Source organism: Dermatophagoides pteronyssinus, unplaced genomic scaffold (genome assembly GCF_027571235.1).
Source record: "Dermatophagoides pteronyssinus isolate colony J.1.1.1.1 unplaced genomic scaffold, Derpt_VIB-CSIC_2022.12 sq0026, whole genome shotgun sequence".
Taxonomy (NCBI): Eukaryota; Metazoa; Arthropoda; class Arachnida; order Sarcoptiformes; family Pyroglyphidae; genus Dermatophagoides; species Dermatophagoides pteronyssinus.
Window position 1 is genome coordinate 227061 of NW_027461550.1, and position 15432 is coordinate 242492.

At 28.4% G+C, this 15432-nt stretch overlaps 1 protein-coding gene across 2 annotated transcripts; it reads right to left on the reverse strand.

The window, feature by feature from the left end:
- Positions 1–2836: 2836 nt before the first annotated feature.
- LOC113791824 (uncharacterized) lies at positions 2837–14713 on the reverse strand. 2 transcript variants are annotated; one of them, XM_075823333.1, is made up of 7 exons: positions 13493–14713; positions 11432–12421; positions 4663–4834; positions 4518–4579; positions 4226–4331; positions 3769–4093; positions 2837–3649 (listed from the first exon to the last, which is right to left on the reverse strand). In XM_075823333.1, the coding sequence occupies exons 1-7, from the start codon at positions 13995–13997 to the stop codon at positions 3620–3622; spliced, it is 2190 nt and encodes a 729-aa protein (XP_075679448.1). In that variant the 5' UTR covers positions 13998–14713; the 3' UTR covers positions 2837–3619. The 2 variants fall into 2 exon arrangements, with proteins under 2 accessions (XP_075679448.1, XP_075679447.1); XM_075823332.1 differs by having other exon boundaries at positions 4512–4579; positions 13493–14679.
- Between the last annotated feature and the right edge of the window lie 719 nt (positions 14714–15432).

Consider the following 15432-nt stretch of genomic DNA (forward strand, 5'->3'; position numbering starts at 1 on the left):
AGAACAACAAAATAGAAAATTCGGGGTGATAAAAAAACTAATGTTTAGACCATTCATTTGAATTATCAGTTTTTTCAGGCTCTATAAATTTGAAAAAATTTTCTATTCTCTCTGTGTGTGTTAAAGTGATTGAATTCGTGAGAATTAGAATCACTTTATATTTTTAAACGAAACAAAAAAAAATGAAGCCAATTTTCTGCCCAATTTTCTTTTCACCATATAATGTGTGTGTGTGTGTCCAGTGTTTTTGACCATATAGTATGTGTGTGTATTGTCGGCAAATTTTTATTTTCGGTAATAACAGGTTCATTTAGTAACAATAAATAACAACAACAACAAAATTCAGTGTTTTTCTTTTCTTGCTACATGACACTGAATGAACATGCAGAGAATGAGATTCCTGAAACAAATAATGAAATCAATCAACCATAATTTTGTTGTTGTTGTTTTGTTTTGATCGCGATACAATAATGGAAAATTATATGACTTTATCTATTTCAATGTGTATGTTTGCATGTTTCAATCGATCAATCCATTAATATTTACATAAATACAGATTATTATGATCATGATCATCATGATTATCATGATGATGACAGGTAACTGCTTTTTTTTGGCTGATATCTTAATAATTTTGTGAGAAAAAATAGAGAAAATTGATATAATCAGATTCCGAAAACAAAACAAAAACGAAAATTCCTAAAGATCGGTTAGATCAATGAAATTTTTTTCTCTTCTTTAAAAAAGAATTTTCAATTATCGAATCTGAATAAAATTTTTTGTTGTTATTGTAGGAATTGAATAGGAGTGGCTGAAGGTGTGTGTGTGGTCTTTATATTTTGGTTTGATCATCATCGACGTCAACATCATCATCCTCCTCATCATCAGCAGCAACAACAACTCATTTATCATCATAAAAAGGGAAATTCCTTTTCATTTTTTTTTCTGCAAAACAAATGAATTGTGAACAAAATGATTTTCAAACTCTATTCTTTATTTTTTTTGTTTTGTTTTGTTATTGTCGTTACCTTTCATTTGACAATCACGACTACCTGTCAAAGTTTATGTTTGTTGTTGTTGGTTATTGTGAATATTACTTCAAATTACCCGGTTGTTTTTTTTCTATCTTTACAAATTCCAAACAATCTAAATATCACTAAAGTCGTTTGTCGTTATGTATGGAACGAAATCTGAAAAAGAAAATTATAGGCCAAACCTTTATTCATTCTTTAAATTCTCTTGTTTATCACACACAAACTGTCGAATAAAAATTGAGTAAAAAAAATTTGGGTCCTGGAACAAACATTTATTTCATTTTTTTTTTTTTTGTGAAAGAGAAGAACAAAAAAAAGAGAAAATGTAAAAGAAGCCGCTAAAGTGTTTATGTTTTTATTTTCTTTCATAAGAATTTCAGAAAATAAATTTTTTTAATTTGACATTTTTTCCAGCGAAAAAGAAGAAGAACGAACAAGAAAATAAAAAAAAACCATTCAATATTGATTGTCAATATTTGACACATAATGAATAATAGAAGATAGAAAAATTTGGAACAAAGTTTCAAATATCATCATCAGAATTCGTACTTGAATAGAGTTTTTTTCATACAAAAAAAAATAGTTTTTCTTCATAAATAAATTCCTAGCAACCGAAAATTTAATGATTTGATTGATTGATCTTTATCATTTTTTTCATATTTTAATCGTTTTTCTTTCAATAATAAACTTGATAAACTCTTTTAATTCGATTATGTTCCGATGATATTTTTCTTCATGTCAATCGTGGCTTTAATCATTTCAATTAATGATCAATGATTTTTGTAAGAGTAAACAATGAAATATAATTTCATTTCATTAAAAATTTAACCTTGATATTAGTTATAGGGAAAAAATAGATTAGAATTTGATGATTCATGATTAATGTTTTGTTAGTGGATTTTTTTTCTCAATTCTTTTTACTGGTGTTATTGCTACTATAACTATTATTAAAGTGATGGCATTTTGAAGAAAATTGTCTTGGAATTTGTTTTTTTTCTCTCTCTACAAAATCTTTTCTTTTTTCAATCATCATTCATTGTCATGTTCATTGATGCAAATCATAATGTTACCTTGTTGTTTGATTGGTTTGTTAATTGTATTCTATTTCGTTCATCAATTCTTTCAAACAAATCTTGATGTTCAAAAAAAAAGATGATGATAAAACACACATTGAAGAGAAAAGAAAGAAAAATCTTCATCAAGTATTCTGGTTATCGGTATTGGTCTTTTATTTTCTTTCTCTATTTTGGTTGTTCCATCTACTTTACTTAATTATATCAAACATACACACACACATTCGCAAGCCAAATGAATGACACATAGACACAAAAGATCTTATGAACAACACAAAACAATCAATGTGCTATTATATAATTGTGTATGAAATGAAATTGGAAAAGAAAAGAATAAATAAATAAATAAATAATGGCCATAAAAATAGAAAATAATGATGAACTAAATAAGAGGAACACATAACATTTATACAGATATACGGTTCAGTGAATCTAAATGATTATGATGATGATCATCATACATATTACCAAATGAGCACTTGATTTCATCTATCTTTGATTTTTTGTTTGGTCTCTATCTTTTTTATTTATTTTCTTTTTGTTTTTTGATTTTTGCCACAATCCAGATTAATTTCAAGGAGAAAAAAGATTCATGTGTATTGTTGTTTCTTTGGTTAAATTATTGCCTAGTTTTTTTTATAAGATTTAAATTTAATTATATCTTGAGGATGCAGAAGAAATTTAAGACTGTAAAATTTTAGAATTTTCAATAATAGAAAAATGTTGATATGTAAGTAAGAAGTTTCTTTTTTTAATTGGTCAATTTCAAAGATAATAATAGTAAAAAAAAATAATAATAAGAAAAGAAGAAGGAATTTATCATACAAAATGTAAAATAATGAATTTGTTTAGAATTGATTAAAACTTTGATTATTTTTGTTTACTTAAATTCATTGTATTCAATACAATTGTTGTCTATAAATGTTTGTATGTATGGTACGTGTTGGCTGTGTGTGAGCAAAAGATCAAAGGCTGAATCGTATAAATCAATTTGAATATTATTATAATACAAATATATAATAATTGCATTAAAAATTATTTGCTAAATTATGAAGGTTTTTTTTAAATAAATGAAATGATAATGATGATGATTTGTGGAAAAAAAATATTTAATTGATTAAGATTTGTCGAAAATCCAACTGGAACCGGTAGCCAGGTTCGTTTTATTACCACAAAAAAAAACATATAGGAGAATAATCCAGGATGCAAATCCTAATTTCTTTTTTTTGTTGTTGAATATTTTATACAATAATTGATAATGAAATTAAATAAAATGAAAAATTGTTGATACAAAAAAAAAAAGAATAAATGAAATGAAATTTTGTTTTTGATTAGGAAAAGATAATGATGACGGTTGAATGAAAGAATAAATAATGAAAAAAAATACAATGTAATAAATGTTAAAATTAATAGTAGTTTAAATCCAAATGATTAACAAAACGAATTATTTTTTCATAACATTATTGATTGGTACGTTGCTAGTATTTTTAATTTTATTCGTTTATCTTATCGTTATCTGCTGTTTGTACCATATTCCAAATCCTATTTGATTAGATGAGAAACAAAACAAAACAAAACAAAATTGAAAAAACAATGAAATTTTTGTAAAATCTTTGATTTTTTTTTTTGAATCATTATGTCTGTAATAGGCGAATACATACCAACAGAATATTTCCAAATTTTTTCTGCTCTTCAATAATTAAATGATAATTATGTTGATGATAATGATAATTTTTCTTTCCATTCAATGGTAATATACATTGATAATGTTCCGTTATATTCGTTATTTTCAAATTATTATCATTGTTCGGTTGGCTGAACGGTAACTGTTGCTGACCGAATGTTGAATAATATCCGAAATTTTTCTGATATAATAATGGCTGTGGTGAATGATATGAAAAATCACTGTTCAGGTCTGTCGACGACGTTGATGATGATCGTAATAAGGGAGTCGTCAACGATGTTGATTTCAATCTCATCTGATTTCTATTTATTGTAACAGAAAGATTACAAGGAAAAAAAATGATATACATTGTCACACCAAAATAGAAAATATTAATCGAATGACAAACGGAATTAGTTCATCAACAATTATTTTTAATTGAACAGATAACTAACCTTAGATAGGCGTTGTACGATAATAAGATTACAAAAACGAATACTATGGACACTGTGATAACGCCACCAGCTATGCCGGCCTCCAGGATTTTTGATTCACGTGATGCTATTTATAATAATCGGAAATAAAAATAAAAACAAGAATTCAGAGAAATTCGTATGAAAACAATTATCAATAATTAAGGATAATTTCCTTTGAACAGGAAACACACGAAGAGAGAGAGAGAGAGAGAGAGAGAGTGGGAGAGAGAAAGAAAACAGGAAGGTTTAATAAATTGGAACTTACGCATACCAGGATAGGAACCTTCTAGGTCTTTGAACTCACATCGTTGTCCCATATAGCCATTGGCACATCTATTTAAAAATAGAAAAAAATTGATATTAATTATTTCACAATCATTAAAATGTGCAAAACATGAAAATGATAAAAAACTTACTCGCAATTATAAAGAATAGATTCACCGATTCTGACGGAAAAACATGTGGCACCATTCAAACAATACCATTTTGCATAAGCTTCTGGACATGCATATGTTTGGAACGTAATATTCGGACGTGTAGTTGGCGCTGGTGGACGCGGTTTCGGCGTCGACCTTGATGAACAGGATTCTATTCATTGATTATTTTGTGAGAAACGAGAAATAAATAACAGAAAAAACATGAATAATTGAAGAATTAAATTCAATCGAAAAAAAAATTCGGATGTCGTTTAATACATCCGAAATGATGATGATGATGATTCATTGCCTACAACAACAAGAAATAAAAAGTGAGAGTGTTGGGCGAGGTGACCCTTATAATATAAATTGTCATTCGGTTACTACTGCAATCATTTTACCATATAAATTGTTATTTTTATTTCAATATATAGAAAAAAAAATCAACACAAACAACATATTTAAAACAAACAAAATCATGAAATAAATTTTTTCGTAAAAAATATATAAAGGTTCCCTGTAGTATTTTGCGATCATCATCATCATCATCATAGGAAATAAGGCTCAATGCGTGCAACGATGCAAAACCAACCCAAATAACCCAAAGATAGCAAATGCATACACACACAGAGATAGAAAGAGAAAGACAATCAACAGATGATAGAATGCCTACTACTTGGATATAAATGAATATATAAAGTCAAATGGAAATCATTATACCTGTTGTACTATTTTGTTATACACGATATGACAGGAAATGAAAATAGAATGAGAATAAAATACATGACAACATGTAAATTGATGATGATAATGATAATGATGATGATGACAAACTTTGAATCAATAAGAACTAACCATAATAATAATAATGATTAGCAACAATAAATTTGAATGACCCTTGAAGAATCATTACCATGATTGAACATAATACAAAATGTTCATCATTTTTATAAACCATCATTTATTGAATTCAAACAATAATAATGTAATTGAATAATGAATTGAATGATTTTTTATTTCAGATAAATTTTTCTTCTAAATTTGAACGGGTATCGGATTTTGATCTGGAGTTGAATTGGTTTTTTAAACGATTATTATTGAACACCAATGACATTTTCAGCCATCGAATTCAACATTCGATTCATGACCATAGGAGAAAAAAAAGGACAAAAATCACAGCCACAAAAAAAAGTGAAAAAATTAGACCATATGTCCTCCTTACACTGGTGATATGTAAGAGTGCAAAGTTCATACGTACTTTCATACAACACACACCGACAGACACAGCACAGCTGCCGATATTTAAAAAAAAGTATAGAAAATTTCCACAAAAGATTCGACATCACCTTCCATGTGTGGATCATAATTAACAACAAACTCTACAATACACACCTGGAAATGATATAAACAAACAATATGGTCATGAAGTTTTGGCGATTTATTTTGGTTTTTTTTTGTAACAATCAATAGCCATATTTCATCATCAATACAGTTACAGAATTTTAAAAAAAATTTTGATTTATAATTTTATTAGAATCAATATCCATCTTATCTTTTATTCTAATGTGAATAAGATTTATTGATATTAGGTAAAGATTGTTTTTCTCTTATACAAAGATGTTTTTTTTCCCCTGAAATTCTTACTTATTATCAAACGAAAGAAAAACAAACGAGGAATGATTATTACTCCCACGTATAAACTTGAATTTTTTTTTAAACAAAGCGACAAATTGATTTTACATACACCATACAACACACCTGAATAATGATAATAATTAATAATATTTTGATGAGAGCAAAAAAAAATTTGAAAATTCAAACAGGAAAAAAAAGGGTTAAAATAAATAATGTTCCTTGAATTTTTTTTTTTTTTGATTGAAAAACTTATTGAAGATGAATAAAATGAATGAACATCGTTATCTTTTACTCGAATGAAAGAGTTGAAAAAAATTTGAATTTTTTTTTTTTGATTCAACATTTTCTTTCGATTGTTTCCCTAATGTAATATATATGAAATACTACCTACACACACACACACACGAAAAAAATAGATAAAGTGATAAAGATACGATCATATACACTCCCACGATTGCATATATAATCATCATTAGAGAATATTTTTTTCGAAAGCTATATCATTTTTTTGAAGCAAAACAAAAAACAACATTATTATCAGCATCAATTTCATTCTTCATTTGAAAAAAATGATCAATATAACTTTGCAAGAAAAAAAAACATTCACAAATATATAAATAATGAATCAAGATCTTCATAGTCATTAAATCAATGACTTTTCATATGATGATCCAAATAGATTGTAGTTGATGATAATTATATTGATAAATTTACAAAGATGGATTTGGTCCGGATGATATTGATGATGATGATGATGATTGTGATTGTCAACGAAATTGGAGACACTAACTAACTGAACTGAACAACATGTGTGATCCATTTGGTAAATTTTGTTGTTGTTGCTTTGTTATTGTTGATGATGATAATGATTGTCGATGATAACAACGCAACAGCTGTCATCGTTGTCATCAACAATATTGGAAATTCAAAAAAAAACTGAAGAATATTTATATCATTTGATTTTTATGAACTTTCAAAAAAATTATCTCTATTCATCATCATCATCATTCATAGTATGTCTTATCATGTTTCAATGTATATTTTTGAACCATATAATTTTTTTGTTTGTTTGTGGCACGTGCCACACTTGAGTGGGTTAAGTATATTCTTCGCATAAAGATCGTTTTTATTTCAATTTTCTTTTGGATTTTTACGAATAACACACATATGTTCATTGATCTATGTTTCATAGCGTAAAAAAACTATAGGCACGTGTTTTTTTGTTGGTTGTTTGAAAAAAAAATAAAAATTTAAATGTCTTTTCATAGTTTTCTTGGCTTTTGATAATAGTCGTTATTCATTATCGATGACCATATGACAAACAAACAAACAAAAATATGGTAACAATAAGTAAGATTCGGGTTTCAAAGGCTATTTTCGGTTTGTCTCTATCCAAATTCATTCGATATAATGGTAGTCTATAAGGGGGAGGACCTAAACATATGCTCTTTGACCTTTTTTCCACAAAGTAAAATTATGATGTGATGGGTTTATGTTTGGTCGGCTGGATATCTTGAAAAAAGGAAGGGGATTTATCCAAAAAAAAACTTTATCGAATTACATTAAGTAATGGACTTGTAATGAAACTAAAAGAAAAACTATAATCACAAATCTAATGGACTTGAAAAGTTTATCATTCTGTTTAGTTACATTTAGATGAACAAACACACACTTCATAAAACAACATTAAAAATGTATAGAATTTAACAAATAAATAAAAAAAGTAAAGAAAATTCATTTATGCCCCAGATAGATTCATTATACATGTATAGAATACATAAATATTTCACTTTCACAACAAAAATTTTTTTTATATAATACACAATCATAAAGTCAAAGGTCATATCCATCATCATCATCATCATATATTGAGCAAAGTCATCATCATCATCGGTAGAGATCTTTGAATGATGTGAATGATATGAACAATAAAACAATATACTCTATCATCATCCATGGAAACGTCAAAAAAAATTCTGTTGTTACATTCACCAATAACATAGAATACTAGCAAATAAACAAGAGAGAGAGAAAAGAAAAATTCGAATCGAATTCAATGATAAACAACAAGTCACTAAATATGTTTTTCATCAAATGAAAGCAACAAAAAAAATGAAAATTCATCTAATCAAATGAGAATCCAATGAATTAATAAACAATACATATTTTAGACACACATTTTTTTTGCTATGTTTTCTCTTTTATGATATATCTCGGTAAATATTTCTTTCAAACATTGTTAAGGTTGGTATATATATGGTAACCACTAACCAACCAACCAACCAATCATTCGACCAAACCAAAAAAGTAAGCAAGAATTCAAAAGCTCATTGACCGCTGCGAATGATGATGGCGAAAGAAGAAAAAAATGAATTAAAATGAACAGAAAGGAAAATAGAAATAAAGAGAGAAAGAGAAAAACAACAACAACCTCGGCGTCTAAAGTATATAAATATTGGTGCCGAATAGAAAACAAAACAACACCAACAGTGAACCAACAGTAACAGGTAAAAATGAATCAGTGAACCTTGAACGATGGACGAACAGGACCAGATAGCCATCCATCCATCCATCCAGGCGGCCACCGTGCCTTGATGAATATAGACAAACTAGATGATGAACTAGAACAAAATGAATGAAAACAACAACAAAAAAAACTTGATAATTGGCAAAGATCTTTATTGTCTTTTTTTTTGTTGTTGTTGTTGAGAGGATAAATTTGAGCTTTATGATGATGTTGATGATCAAGATGATAATAATGTTCAATAACAATGGAACATTGATTGGAATTATAGACACAAAAAAAACGCATAAGATCGAATGATTATTTTCTTATGTATTTTTTTCTCGGTTCGATTAACTGATCAATCGATTGATCGGTAGGTAGGTAGGTATTTTAATTTAAACAAAACAACAACGAAAAAAAAACATTATTTGTTGACATCATTGTATCATCACCATTGTGTATTGTGTTGTATGTGGTCATTCAATCATCATTGGAAAAGCAAGATAGTAGTCATCAATATCCAATCAAAAAAAAATCATGATCATCATTTGTAGAATCTGAACAATAAGCCAATGAATTATCATTGATCATCATGAACACCAATCAAAGGTTACGTTATTAAGTCGTCGTCATCATCGTCTTGATCTATTGTTGTTATTTTTTCAGCCGACATCGTTTTCGGTCAAATAAACACAATAATAACAGATTGATATAATCATAAGATACCTTTATAATTTTATTTTTCAACAACAACAGAAAAAACATTGTTGTATAATACGAACACACACACAGACAGCCGCCATCATTTCATCGATTTTGAAAGAATAGAATATAAAAAAAACAAGGCGGATAAAATTCGAATGGATAGTTATATATTCACATATAATAATGGATGTTCAGATGAATTGGGGGAGCTAAAGCTGGTATAGATGTCGGCATTACCTTAGAAACAGAAAAAAAACATCCACAATGACCTCCATCATCATCTTTATTGCCGCCATCGATGATTGTAATATTATCAGCGTGGTTGGTCTTTTTTTTGTACGAACCAAAAAAAAATATGAAGAATAAATTGATGATGATGATTATAACAATACCATATTGAATCAAAATATTATGAATCAAATTTAGAAATTTTGATTAATTAATTTAATTAAATGAAAATAAAAATTAATACTTTCCATCTTTTTGTTCAGGAACAAAAAAAAATATCATACACCCACTATATCCATGTAACTATAAATATTGATATTTCTTTTCTTTTTTTACGCGTGTCTCACTCGTGCACACTTTTGTGACATCTGCTACTATTTTTTTAAATACTACATTCCATCATCATCATCAAGATGATTATGTGTGATGTTCATCAAAAAAAAAGTTGAAAGCATAGTTCCAGAATGTAGGGAAAAAATGTGTTTTTATCATTTGAATTTTGAAGCTAGCCTAGCTATTCAGTTTTTCATCATTAACATCATCATCATCATCAGGAGAGGTTAGCCTTCGGGGCCTTCATTCATTTCCTTTATTCGTACACATATTAACACCAACACACCACGAGAGGGGGTGTGCATTGGAACAACCAAGATTAAAAAAAAACAAAATTTCTATTCTTTTAAATAGTAAATATATTCGCCAGATGTTCATATAAAAAACACACAATTGCGAATGATGAACAACCACACACAAGTTCACGCGACTAAATAGCAATGGCTACCCTCGGTTCGTATATGTCGATGTCCTCCTCAACATCTAGACCAACTTGAAAAGACATCATCCTTGACGACGACAATGGCAACGACATTGTATAGTAGAAAAAAATTGACACGAGCTCGCGCGCGCGATCAAATTTGTCGTTTACAAAGCTTTACCGATCCATATATTTTATTATTATACCTACTTACTTACCTTATATTACTATATAGCAAATCCTAGGCCTGTTGAACAAGACAAATAAAAAATATCACATTACACACAATCATAAACGGTCGGTTGTTGTTGTTGATTATGGAATTTTTATTTTTTTTCACCCCTCATTTCGATTTTCAGAAGCCAACATTGTGATAAATATATCATTGATTGGTTGGTAACAACAACAGCAGCAGTAGTAAAAGCAATAGGTAAAATCAAGAAAAAAAAAGGTAAAAGCTGGTCTGGATGTGGTTGGTCGATGGCACGTGCGAACGGAATCATAATATAAAGCAGCTGCCTTATTCATTCATTCTTTTTTTTTATTTAGATAGGAAAAAATATGCACGAGCAAAGAAGGAAAAAACAAAGGTCAACAATTGTTTGCATTTTGGTTGGATATTCAGAGTAAATTAAATTCAATTTTAAAAAAAATGATAATGTTCAATTATATTGAATCAATAACACACAAAAACAACAGCAAAAATAGAACAATGATAATTTTCTTAAGGATAATTCAGTGATCTTCATCAGTTTTTCTGTAGCCTAGGATTTTGGAGTATTCATCCAACCATCATCTTAATCATCATCATCATCATTTCCATTTTCACATATACCATATAAATTAAAATGATAAAAATAACGTATGATTATGATTCAAATCGAAGTAGAAAAAATGATAATGAAAAAAAAATTCAGAATAGAAAAAAATCGAACACTTACCAACTGTATGTAACAAACTACTGAATGAAAAAATTATGAGTATAATCGTTATCAATAATGTACGACGACGATTATGATGACTGTTCGATTGTCGAGTGGATAATAATGTTGATGATGATGATGTAAATATGGATGCAGATTGCAGGAAAATATTTAAAAGGATGGTCAAAATATGATTTTTGTTGATGGTCATTGATGACGAAAATAATAATTTTTCTGACCATGTTGATGATGTTGGTGGTATAACAAAATTTTTTGGCGTTGGTGTTGTTTGTTTGTTTGATGTTGATGTCTTCAAGAATAATGATGATGATGATGATTCTTTTTGCTTTGACCATAGCTTTTCATTTGATTTTGATTTTATCGACATCGAAAAATTCGTTGATAATAATGATGATGATGATGATCGTTTTGAAGATTTGTCAGTGTAGGAAGTGTGAGAGATTTGATTTTGTTGTTGACTGAAAATATTTGTTACTCTTGTTGAATTCAATGAAGATTTTGTTAAAGAATTTGTCGAACAATTTATCGGCCTTAAACATGATAATTGATTATTATTATTATTATGTTTGGATAACGGAATTTTATCATCACCATCACAAACAACAACAACCGGGATCTTATCGGATAAACAAGAACAATATTCAACAGAACAATGAATAGAACAAGAACAACATGATGATGAAACGAAAGTGGAAGAAGATAAAAAATTAGATGATGATGATGGTGAGGAACTGGATAAATGACAACAACAATAACAACAAGAATTATTTTGTTGATGATGATGTTTATGATGATGACAATTATGATGATGATAATGATGATTATGATTATGATTATGATTATGATCTGATTGACTATTGCAAATTTCTTGCAAACGATCATTAATTAATAACATTTTTTTCTCATCATTATAATCATTTGTTGTTGATTCTGTTGTTTCCATGTTAAGTTCATTGATTTGTTGATGATGATGATGATGTTTGTTATCTAGAAAAAAACGAAAAAACAAATGTAGTCAAATAAAACAAAACAAAATATATTGGTAAATTTTATTGATAATTTTTTTGACAGGTAAATGAGAGTGTGATTCATGGAAATTATAAAACAAAAATCAATTGAAATATTAAACATTCAAATAATCAAACAAATCATTGGCAACGGCAACAAAATGTCCAATTATTACATATATGAAATATGTCAACAACAACAACAAGTTGAAAATTGTTGGTTGAACCGCACCCTATGAACCAATAAACCGATCGGTTGATAATGATGCTGATGATTGAAGAAAAACCAAAAAAAAACAACAATACTTTACTGATGATTACACACCTACCGCTAACTATCCGGAAATATGACTAATTTTGATTTGGCTGATTGTTTTGATTTTGGTTTTTTTTTAAAAAAAAGATCATCATTTGGCCTGTAATAATAATTAATTTTGGATAAAATAAATAAAGTGGGAAAATAAATTGCTCACACTTCCGTAATAATTATTTGACACATTCAAAAAACAAACGACAAACAAATTCAATAGTAATGATAATTCACCTGTTAGCAATCCTAATCGATAATTTTTTTTATTGTTTTTGTTTTGGATTAATTTAATTCCTCTGACTGTCAAACCAAAAAAAAATTAGGGTTGCCCATTTTTTTCTGTCCAGTTTGTTTCTCTGGATTTGGTTAAAAGTTTGATAATATGAAAAAAATATGAAATAAAATTTCGATAGTTATGGTTGGATGGGTTTTTTATTCGTTGTTGTTTAATTTTTGTTTAAAAGAAGAAAAAAAAATTGTGACAAGTATGTGATATATGCGGATATCTTTCTGTTTTTTTTGTTTTATAAGGGTGCTATCAATCTATCCATCTCCCTATCTAGCTATATATATCAACCATATAGGGCGATCAGCATTTTGTATTTGCTTTTTTCTATAGAACTAGTATATTGTTAAAATAGATATATATGACACCTTTTTACATAATCTATTCGAAATTCATTTGCAATGACAATTTTTTTTCTATTTCTTTTCTTTTCATTTTTTTTAACCTCTGTTTACCTTTATTATTATAATGTTGATGATGATGTTTATGGTGCCTACTCATTGACAACATAGAACTTGATGTAGACGATAACGATCGTTGCCCAGAACTATGATGATGATGATGATGATGATGATGATAATGATTTTGATGCGTGGATGTATTTGTTGAATATGATGATGATGATGATGACATCTTTGTATCAGACAATGTCTGTGGCTTCAACAATGTTGTCGATGGCCACAATAATGGCAGTGTTGTTGTTGATTTCATCGTCGTTGTTGTTATCGAAGACGATGAAGATAATGGTAATGTATTATTATTCGTTGTCGATGATTTTCTTAAAAAATATTCCATAATCTGGCACATTAAATTTGTATTATTATTATTATTCGTATTATCATCAATGTTTCCATTATTCATTAATAGATATTTCGATGATAAAATCCTTTGTAATGATGATTTTTTTGAACTTTTTGTTTGTTGTTTTGTATGATGTATCGATGTCGATATAGACGTCATTTTTGATATTAAGAATATTTTTTTGTTGTTTTGAAGGCACCCTTTTAAAAAATAACCGAAAAAATAAAAATTGGCGGGTAAATTGAACTAATATTAGGCACGATTTGGTGTATATCGGAGGGATCTGATTGAGTTCTTCTTCTTCCTTTTTTTAGTTGAAATTTCGCAAATAAAAACAGTTGGATTTTACATTCTGATTGAATGAAAAATTTGATTCAAAAAAACACAAACACAACCAAACACCCACACAAACAACACACATGGGAACACATCAAGCTGATGAACATGATTTTTTTTTCTTTCAAAAGATTCAATTTTCTATGAAAACAGCATTCAACAACAATACAGGACCAAGTGTTCACCCAACCAGGTTCGAAAGAAAACTGACCAAATATTGGTATAAGGTTGGATATTTTTTTCATTCTTCATTCGAATGAAATGATCACTAAACTCGATATAGCTGAATGACACGGATCTATGAAAATGTAGTGGCAGTACATTACAAATATATACCAGTATACTGGCCAGACTAGCGCAACAATTCATAAAAATAAAGCTCCCCGCTATAGAGACAAATAGTATATTGTCCAACGGGTGATAGGGGCGGAAAACCCGTCCAATATAATAAAACAACAACAACAGTCATTCATTCATTCGAAAATCCCTATGTGATATGTTCATTTCAATGGGCACAACAAGCGCAACTAGCAGATCTCTTTTTTTTCTGTTGAATAGTCTTTTGTTCTCTTTCAGTTACTTGTGATTTGGATACCAAACCAGGGTACTACTACTACTATTTAAATTTTTAGTAGTGGTTTTATTTCAAATTCCAAATTAATATGCATGATTGAATCTGTATTCGCACAGGATTCATTTGTTGATGATGATGATGATGATGTTGGATAATTTGGGCCCTGTTGATTATAATCATAGAATCTTTCAATATAAATTCGATTTCAAGTTTTAAGGAATTATTCTTCGATCAAGTTGAATGATAAACGTAGAATATTCTTTATCAATATTCTTATGAATATTCTATTTTGAATCGAATATATTTGAGTTGATCAAAAAAAACTAAAATTGTTGAAGGAAATGGAAATTGAATAAAAACATTTCCATTTAAATTTTTATTTTTTTCATTGTAAATTAATTCACAGATGTTGATCAATATTTTTCATTTATTTAGTTCCTTTCATATGCCACAGGTGCTACGGTTTTTTCTTGGTTTTTTTGGTTTTGCTCGTGTGCAGTTTTTATTTTCATTTTTCGAACAGTTTTTTTTTGCGAATAGAAATCAATACCAAAAAAATATGATTAGTGTGCGGGAGGGTGAGTGTCCTCAATTTTTTTCCTTTCGTTAGTTTGCATTGTTTTTGCTCTTGGATCCCGTTGTTGTTGTTTACGGTGACTCGTGTTCAACACGTGGCACATACGG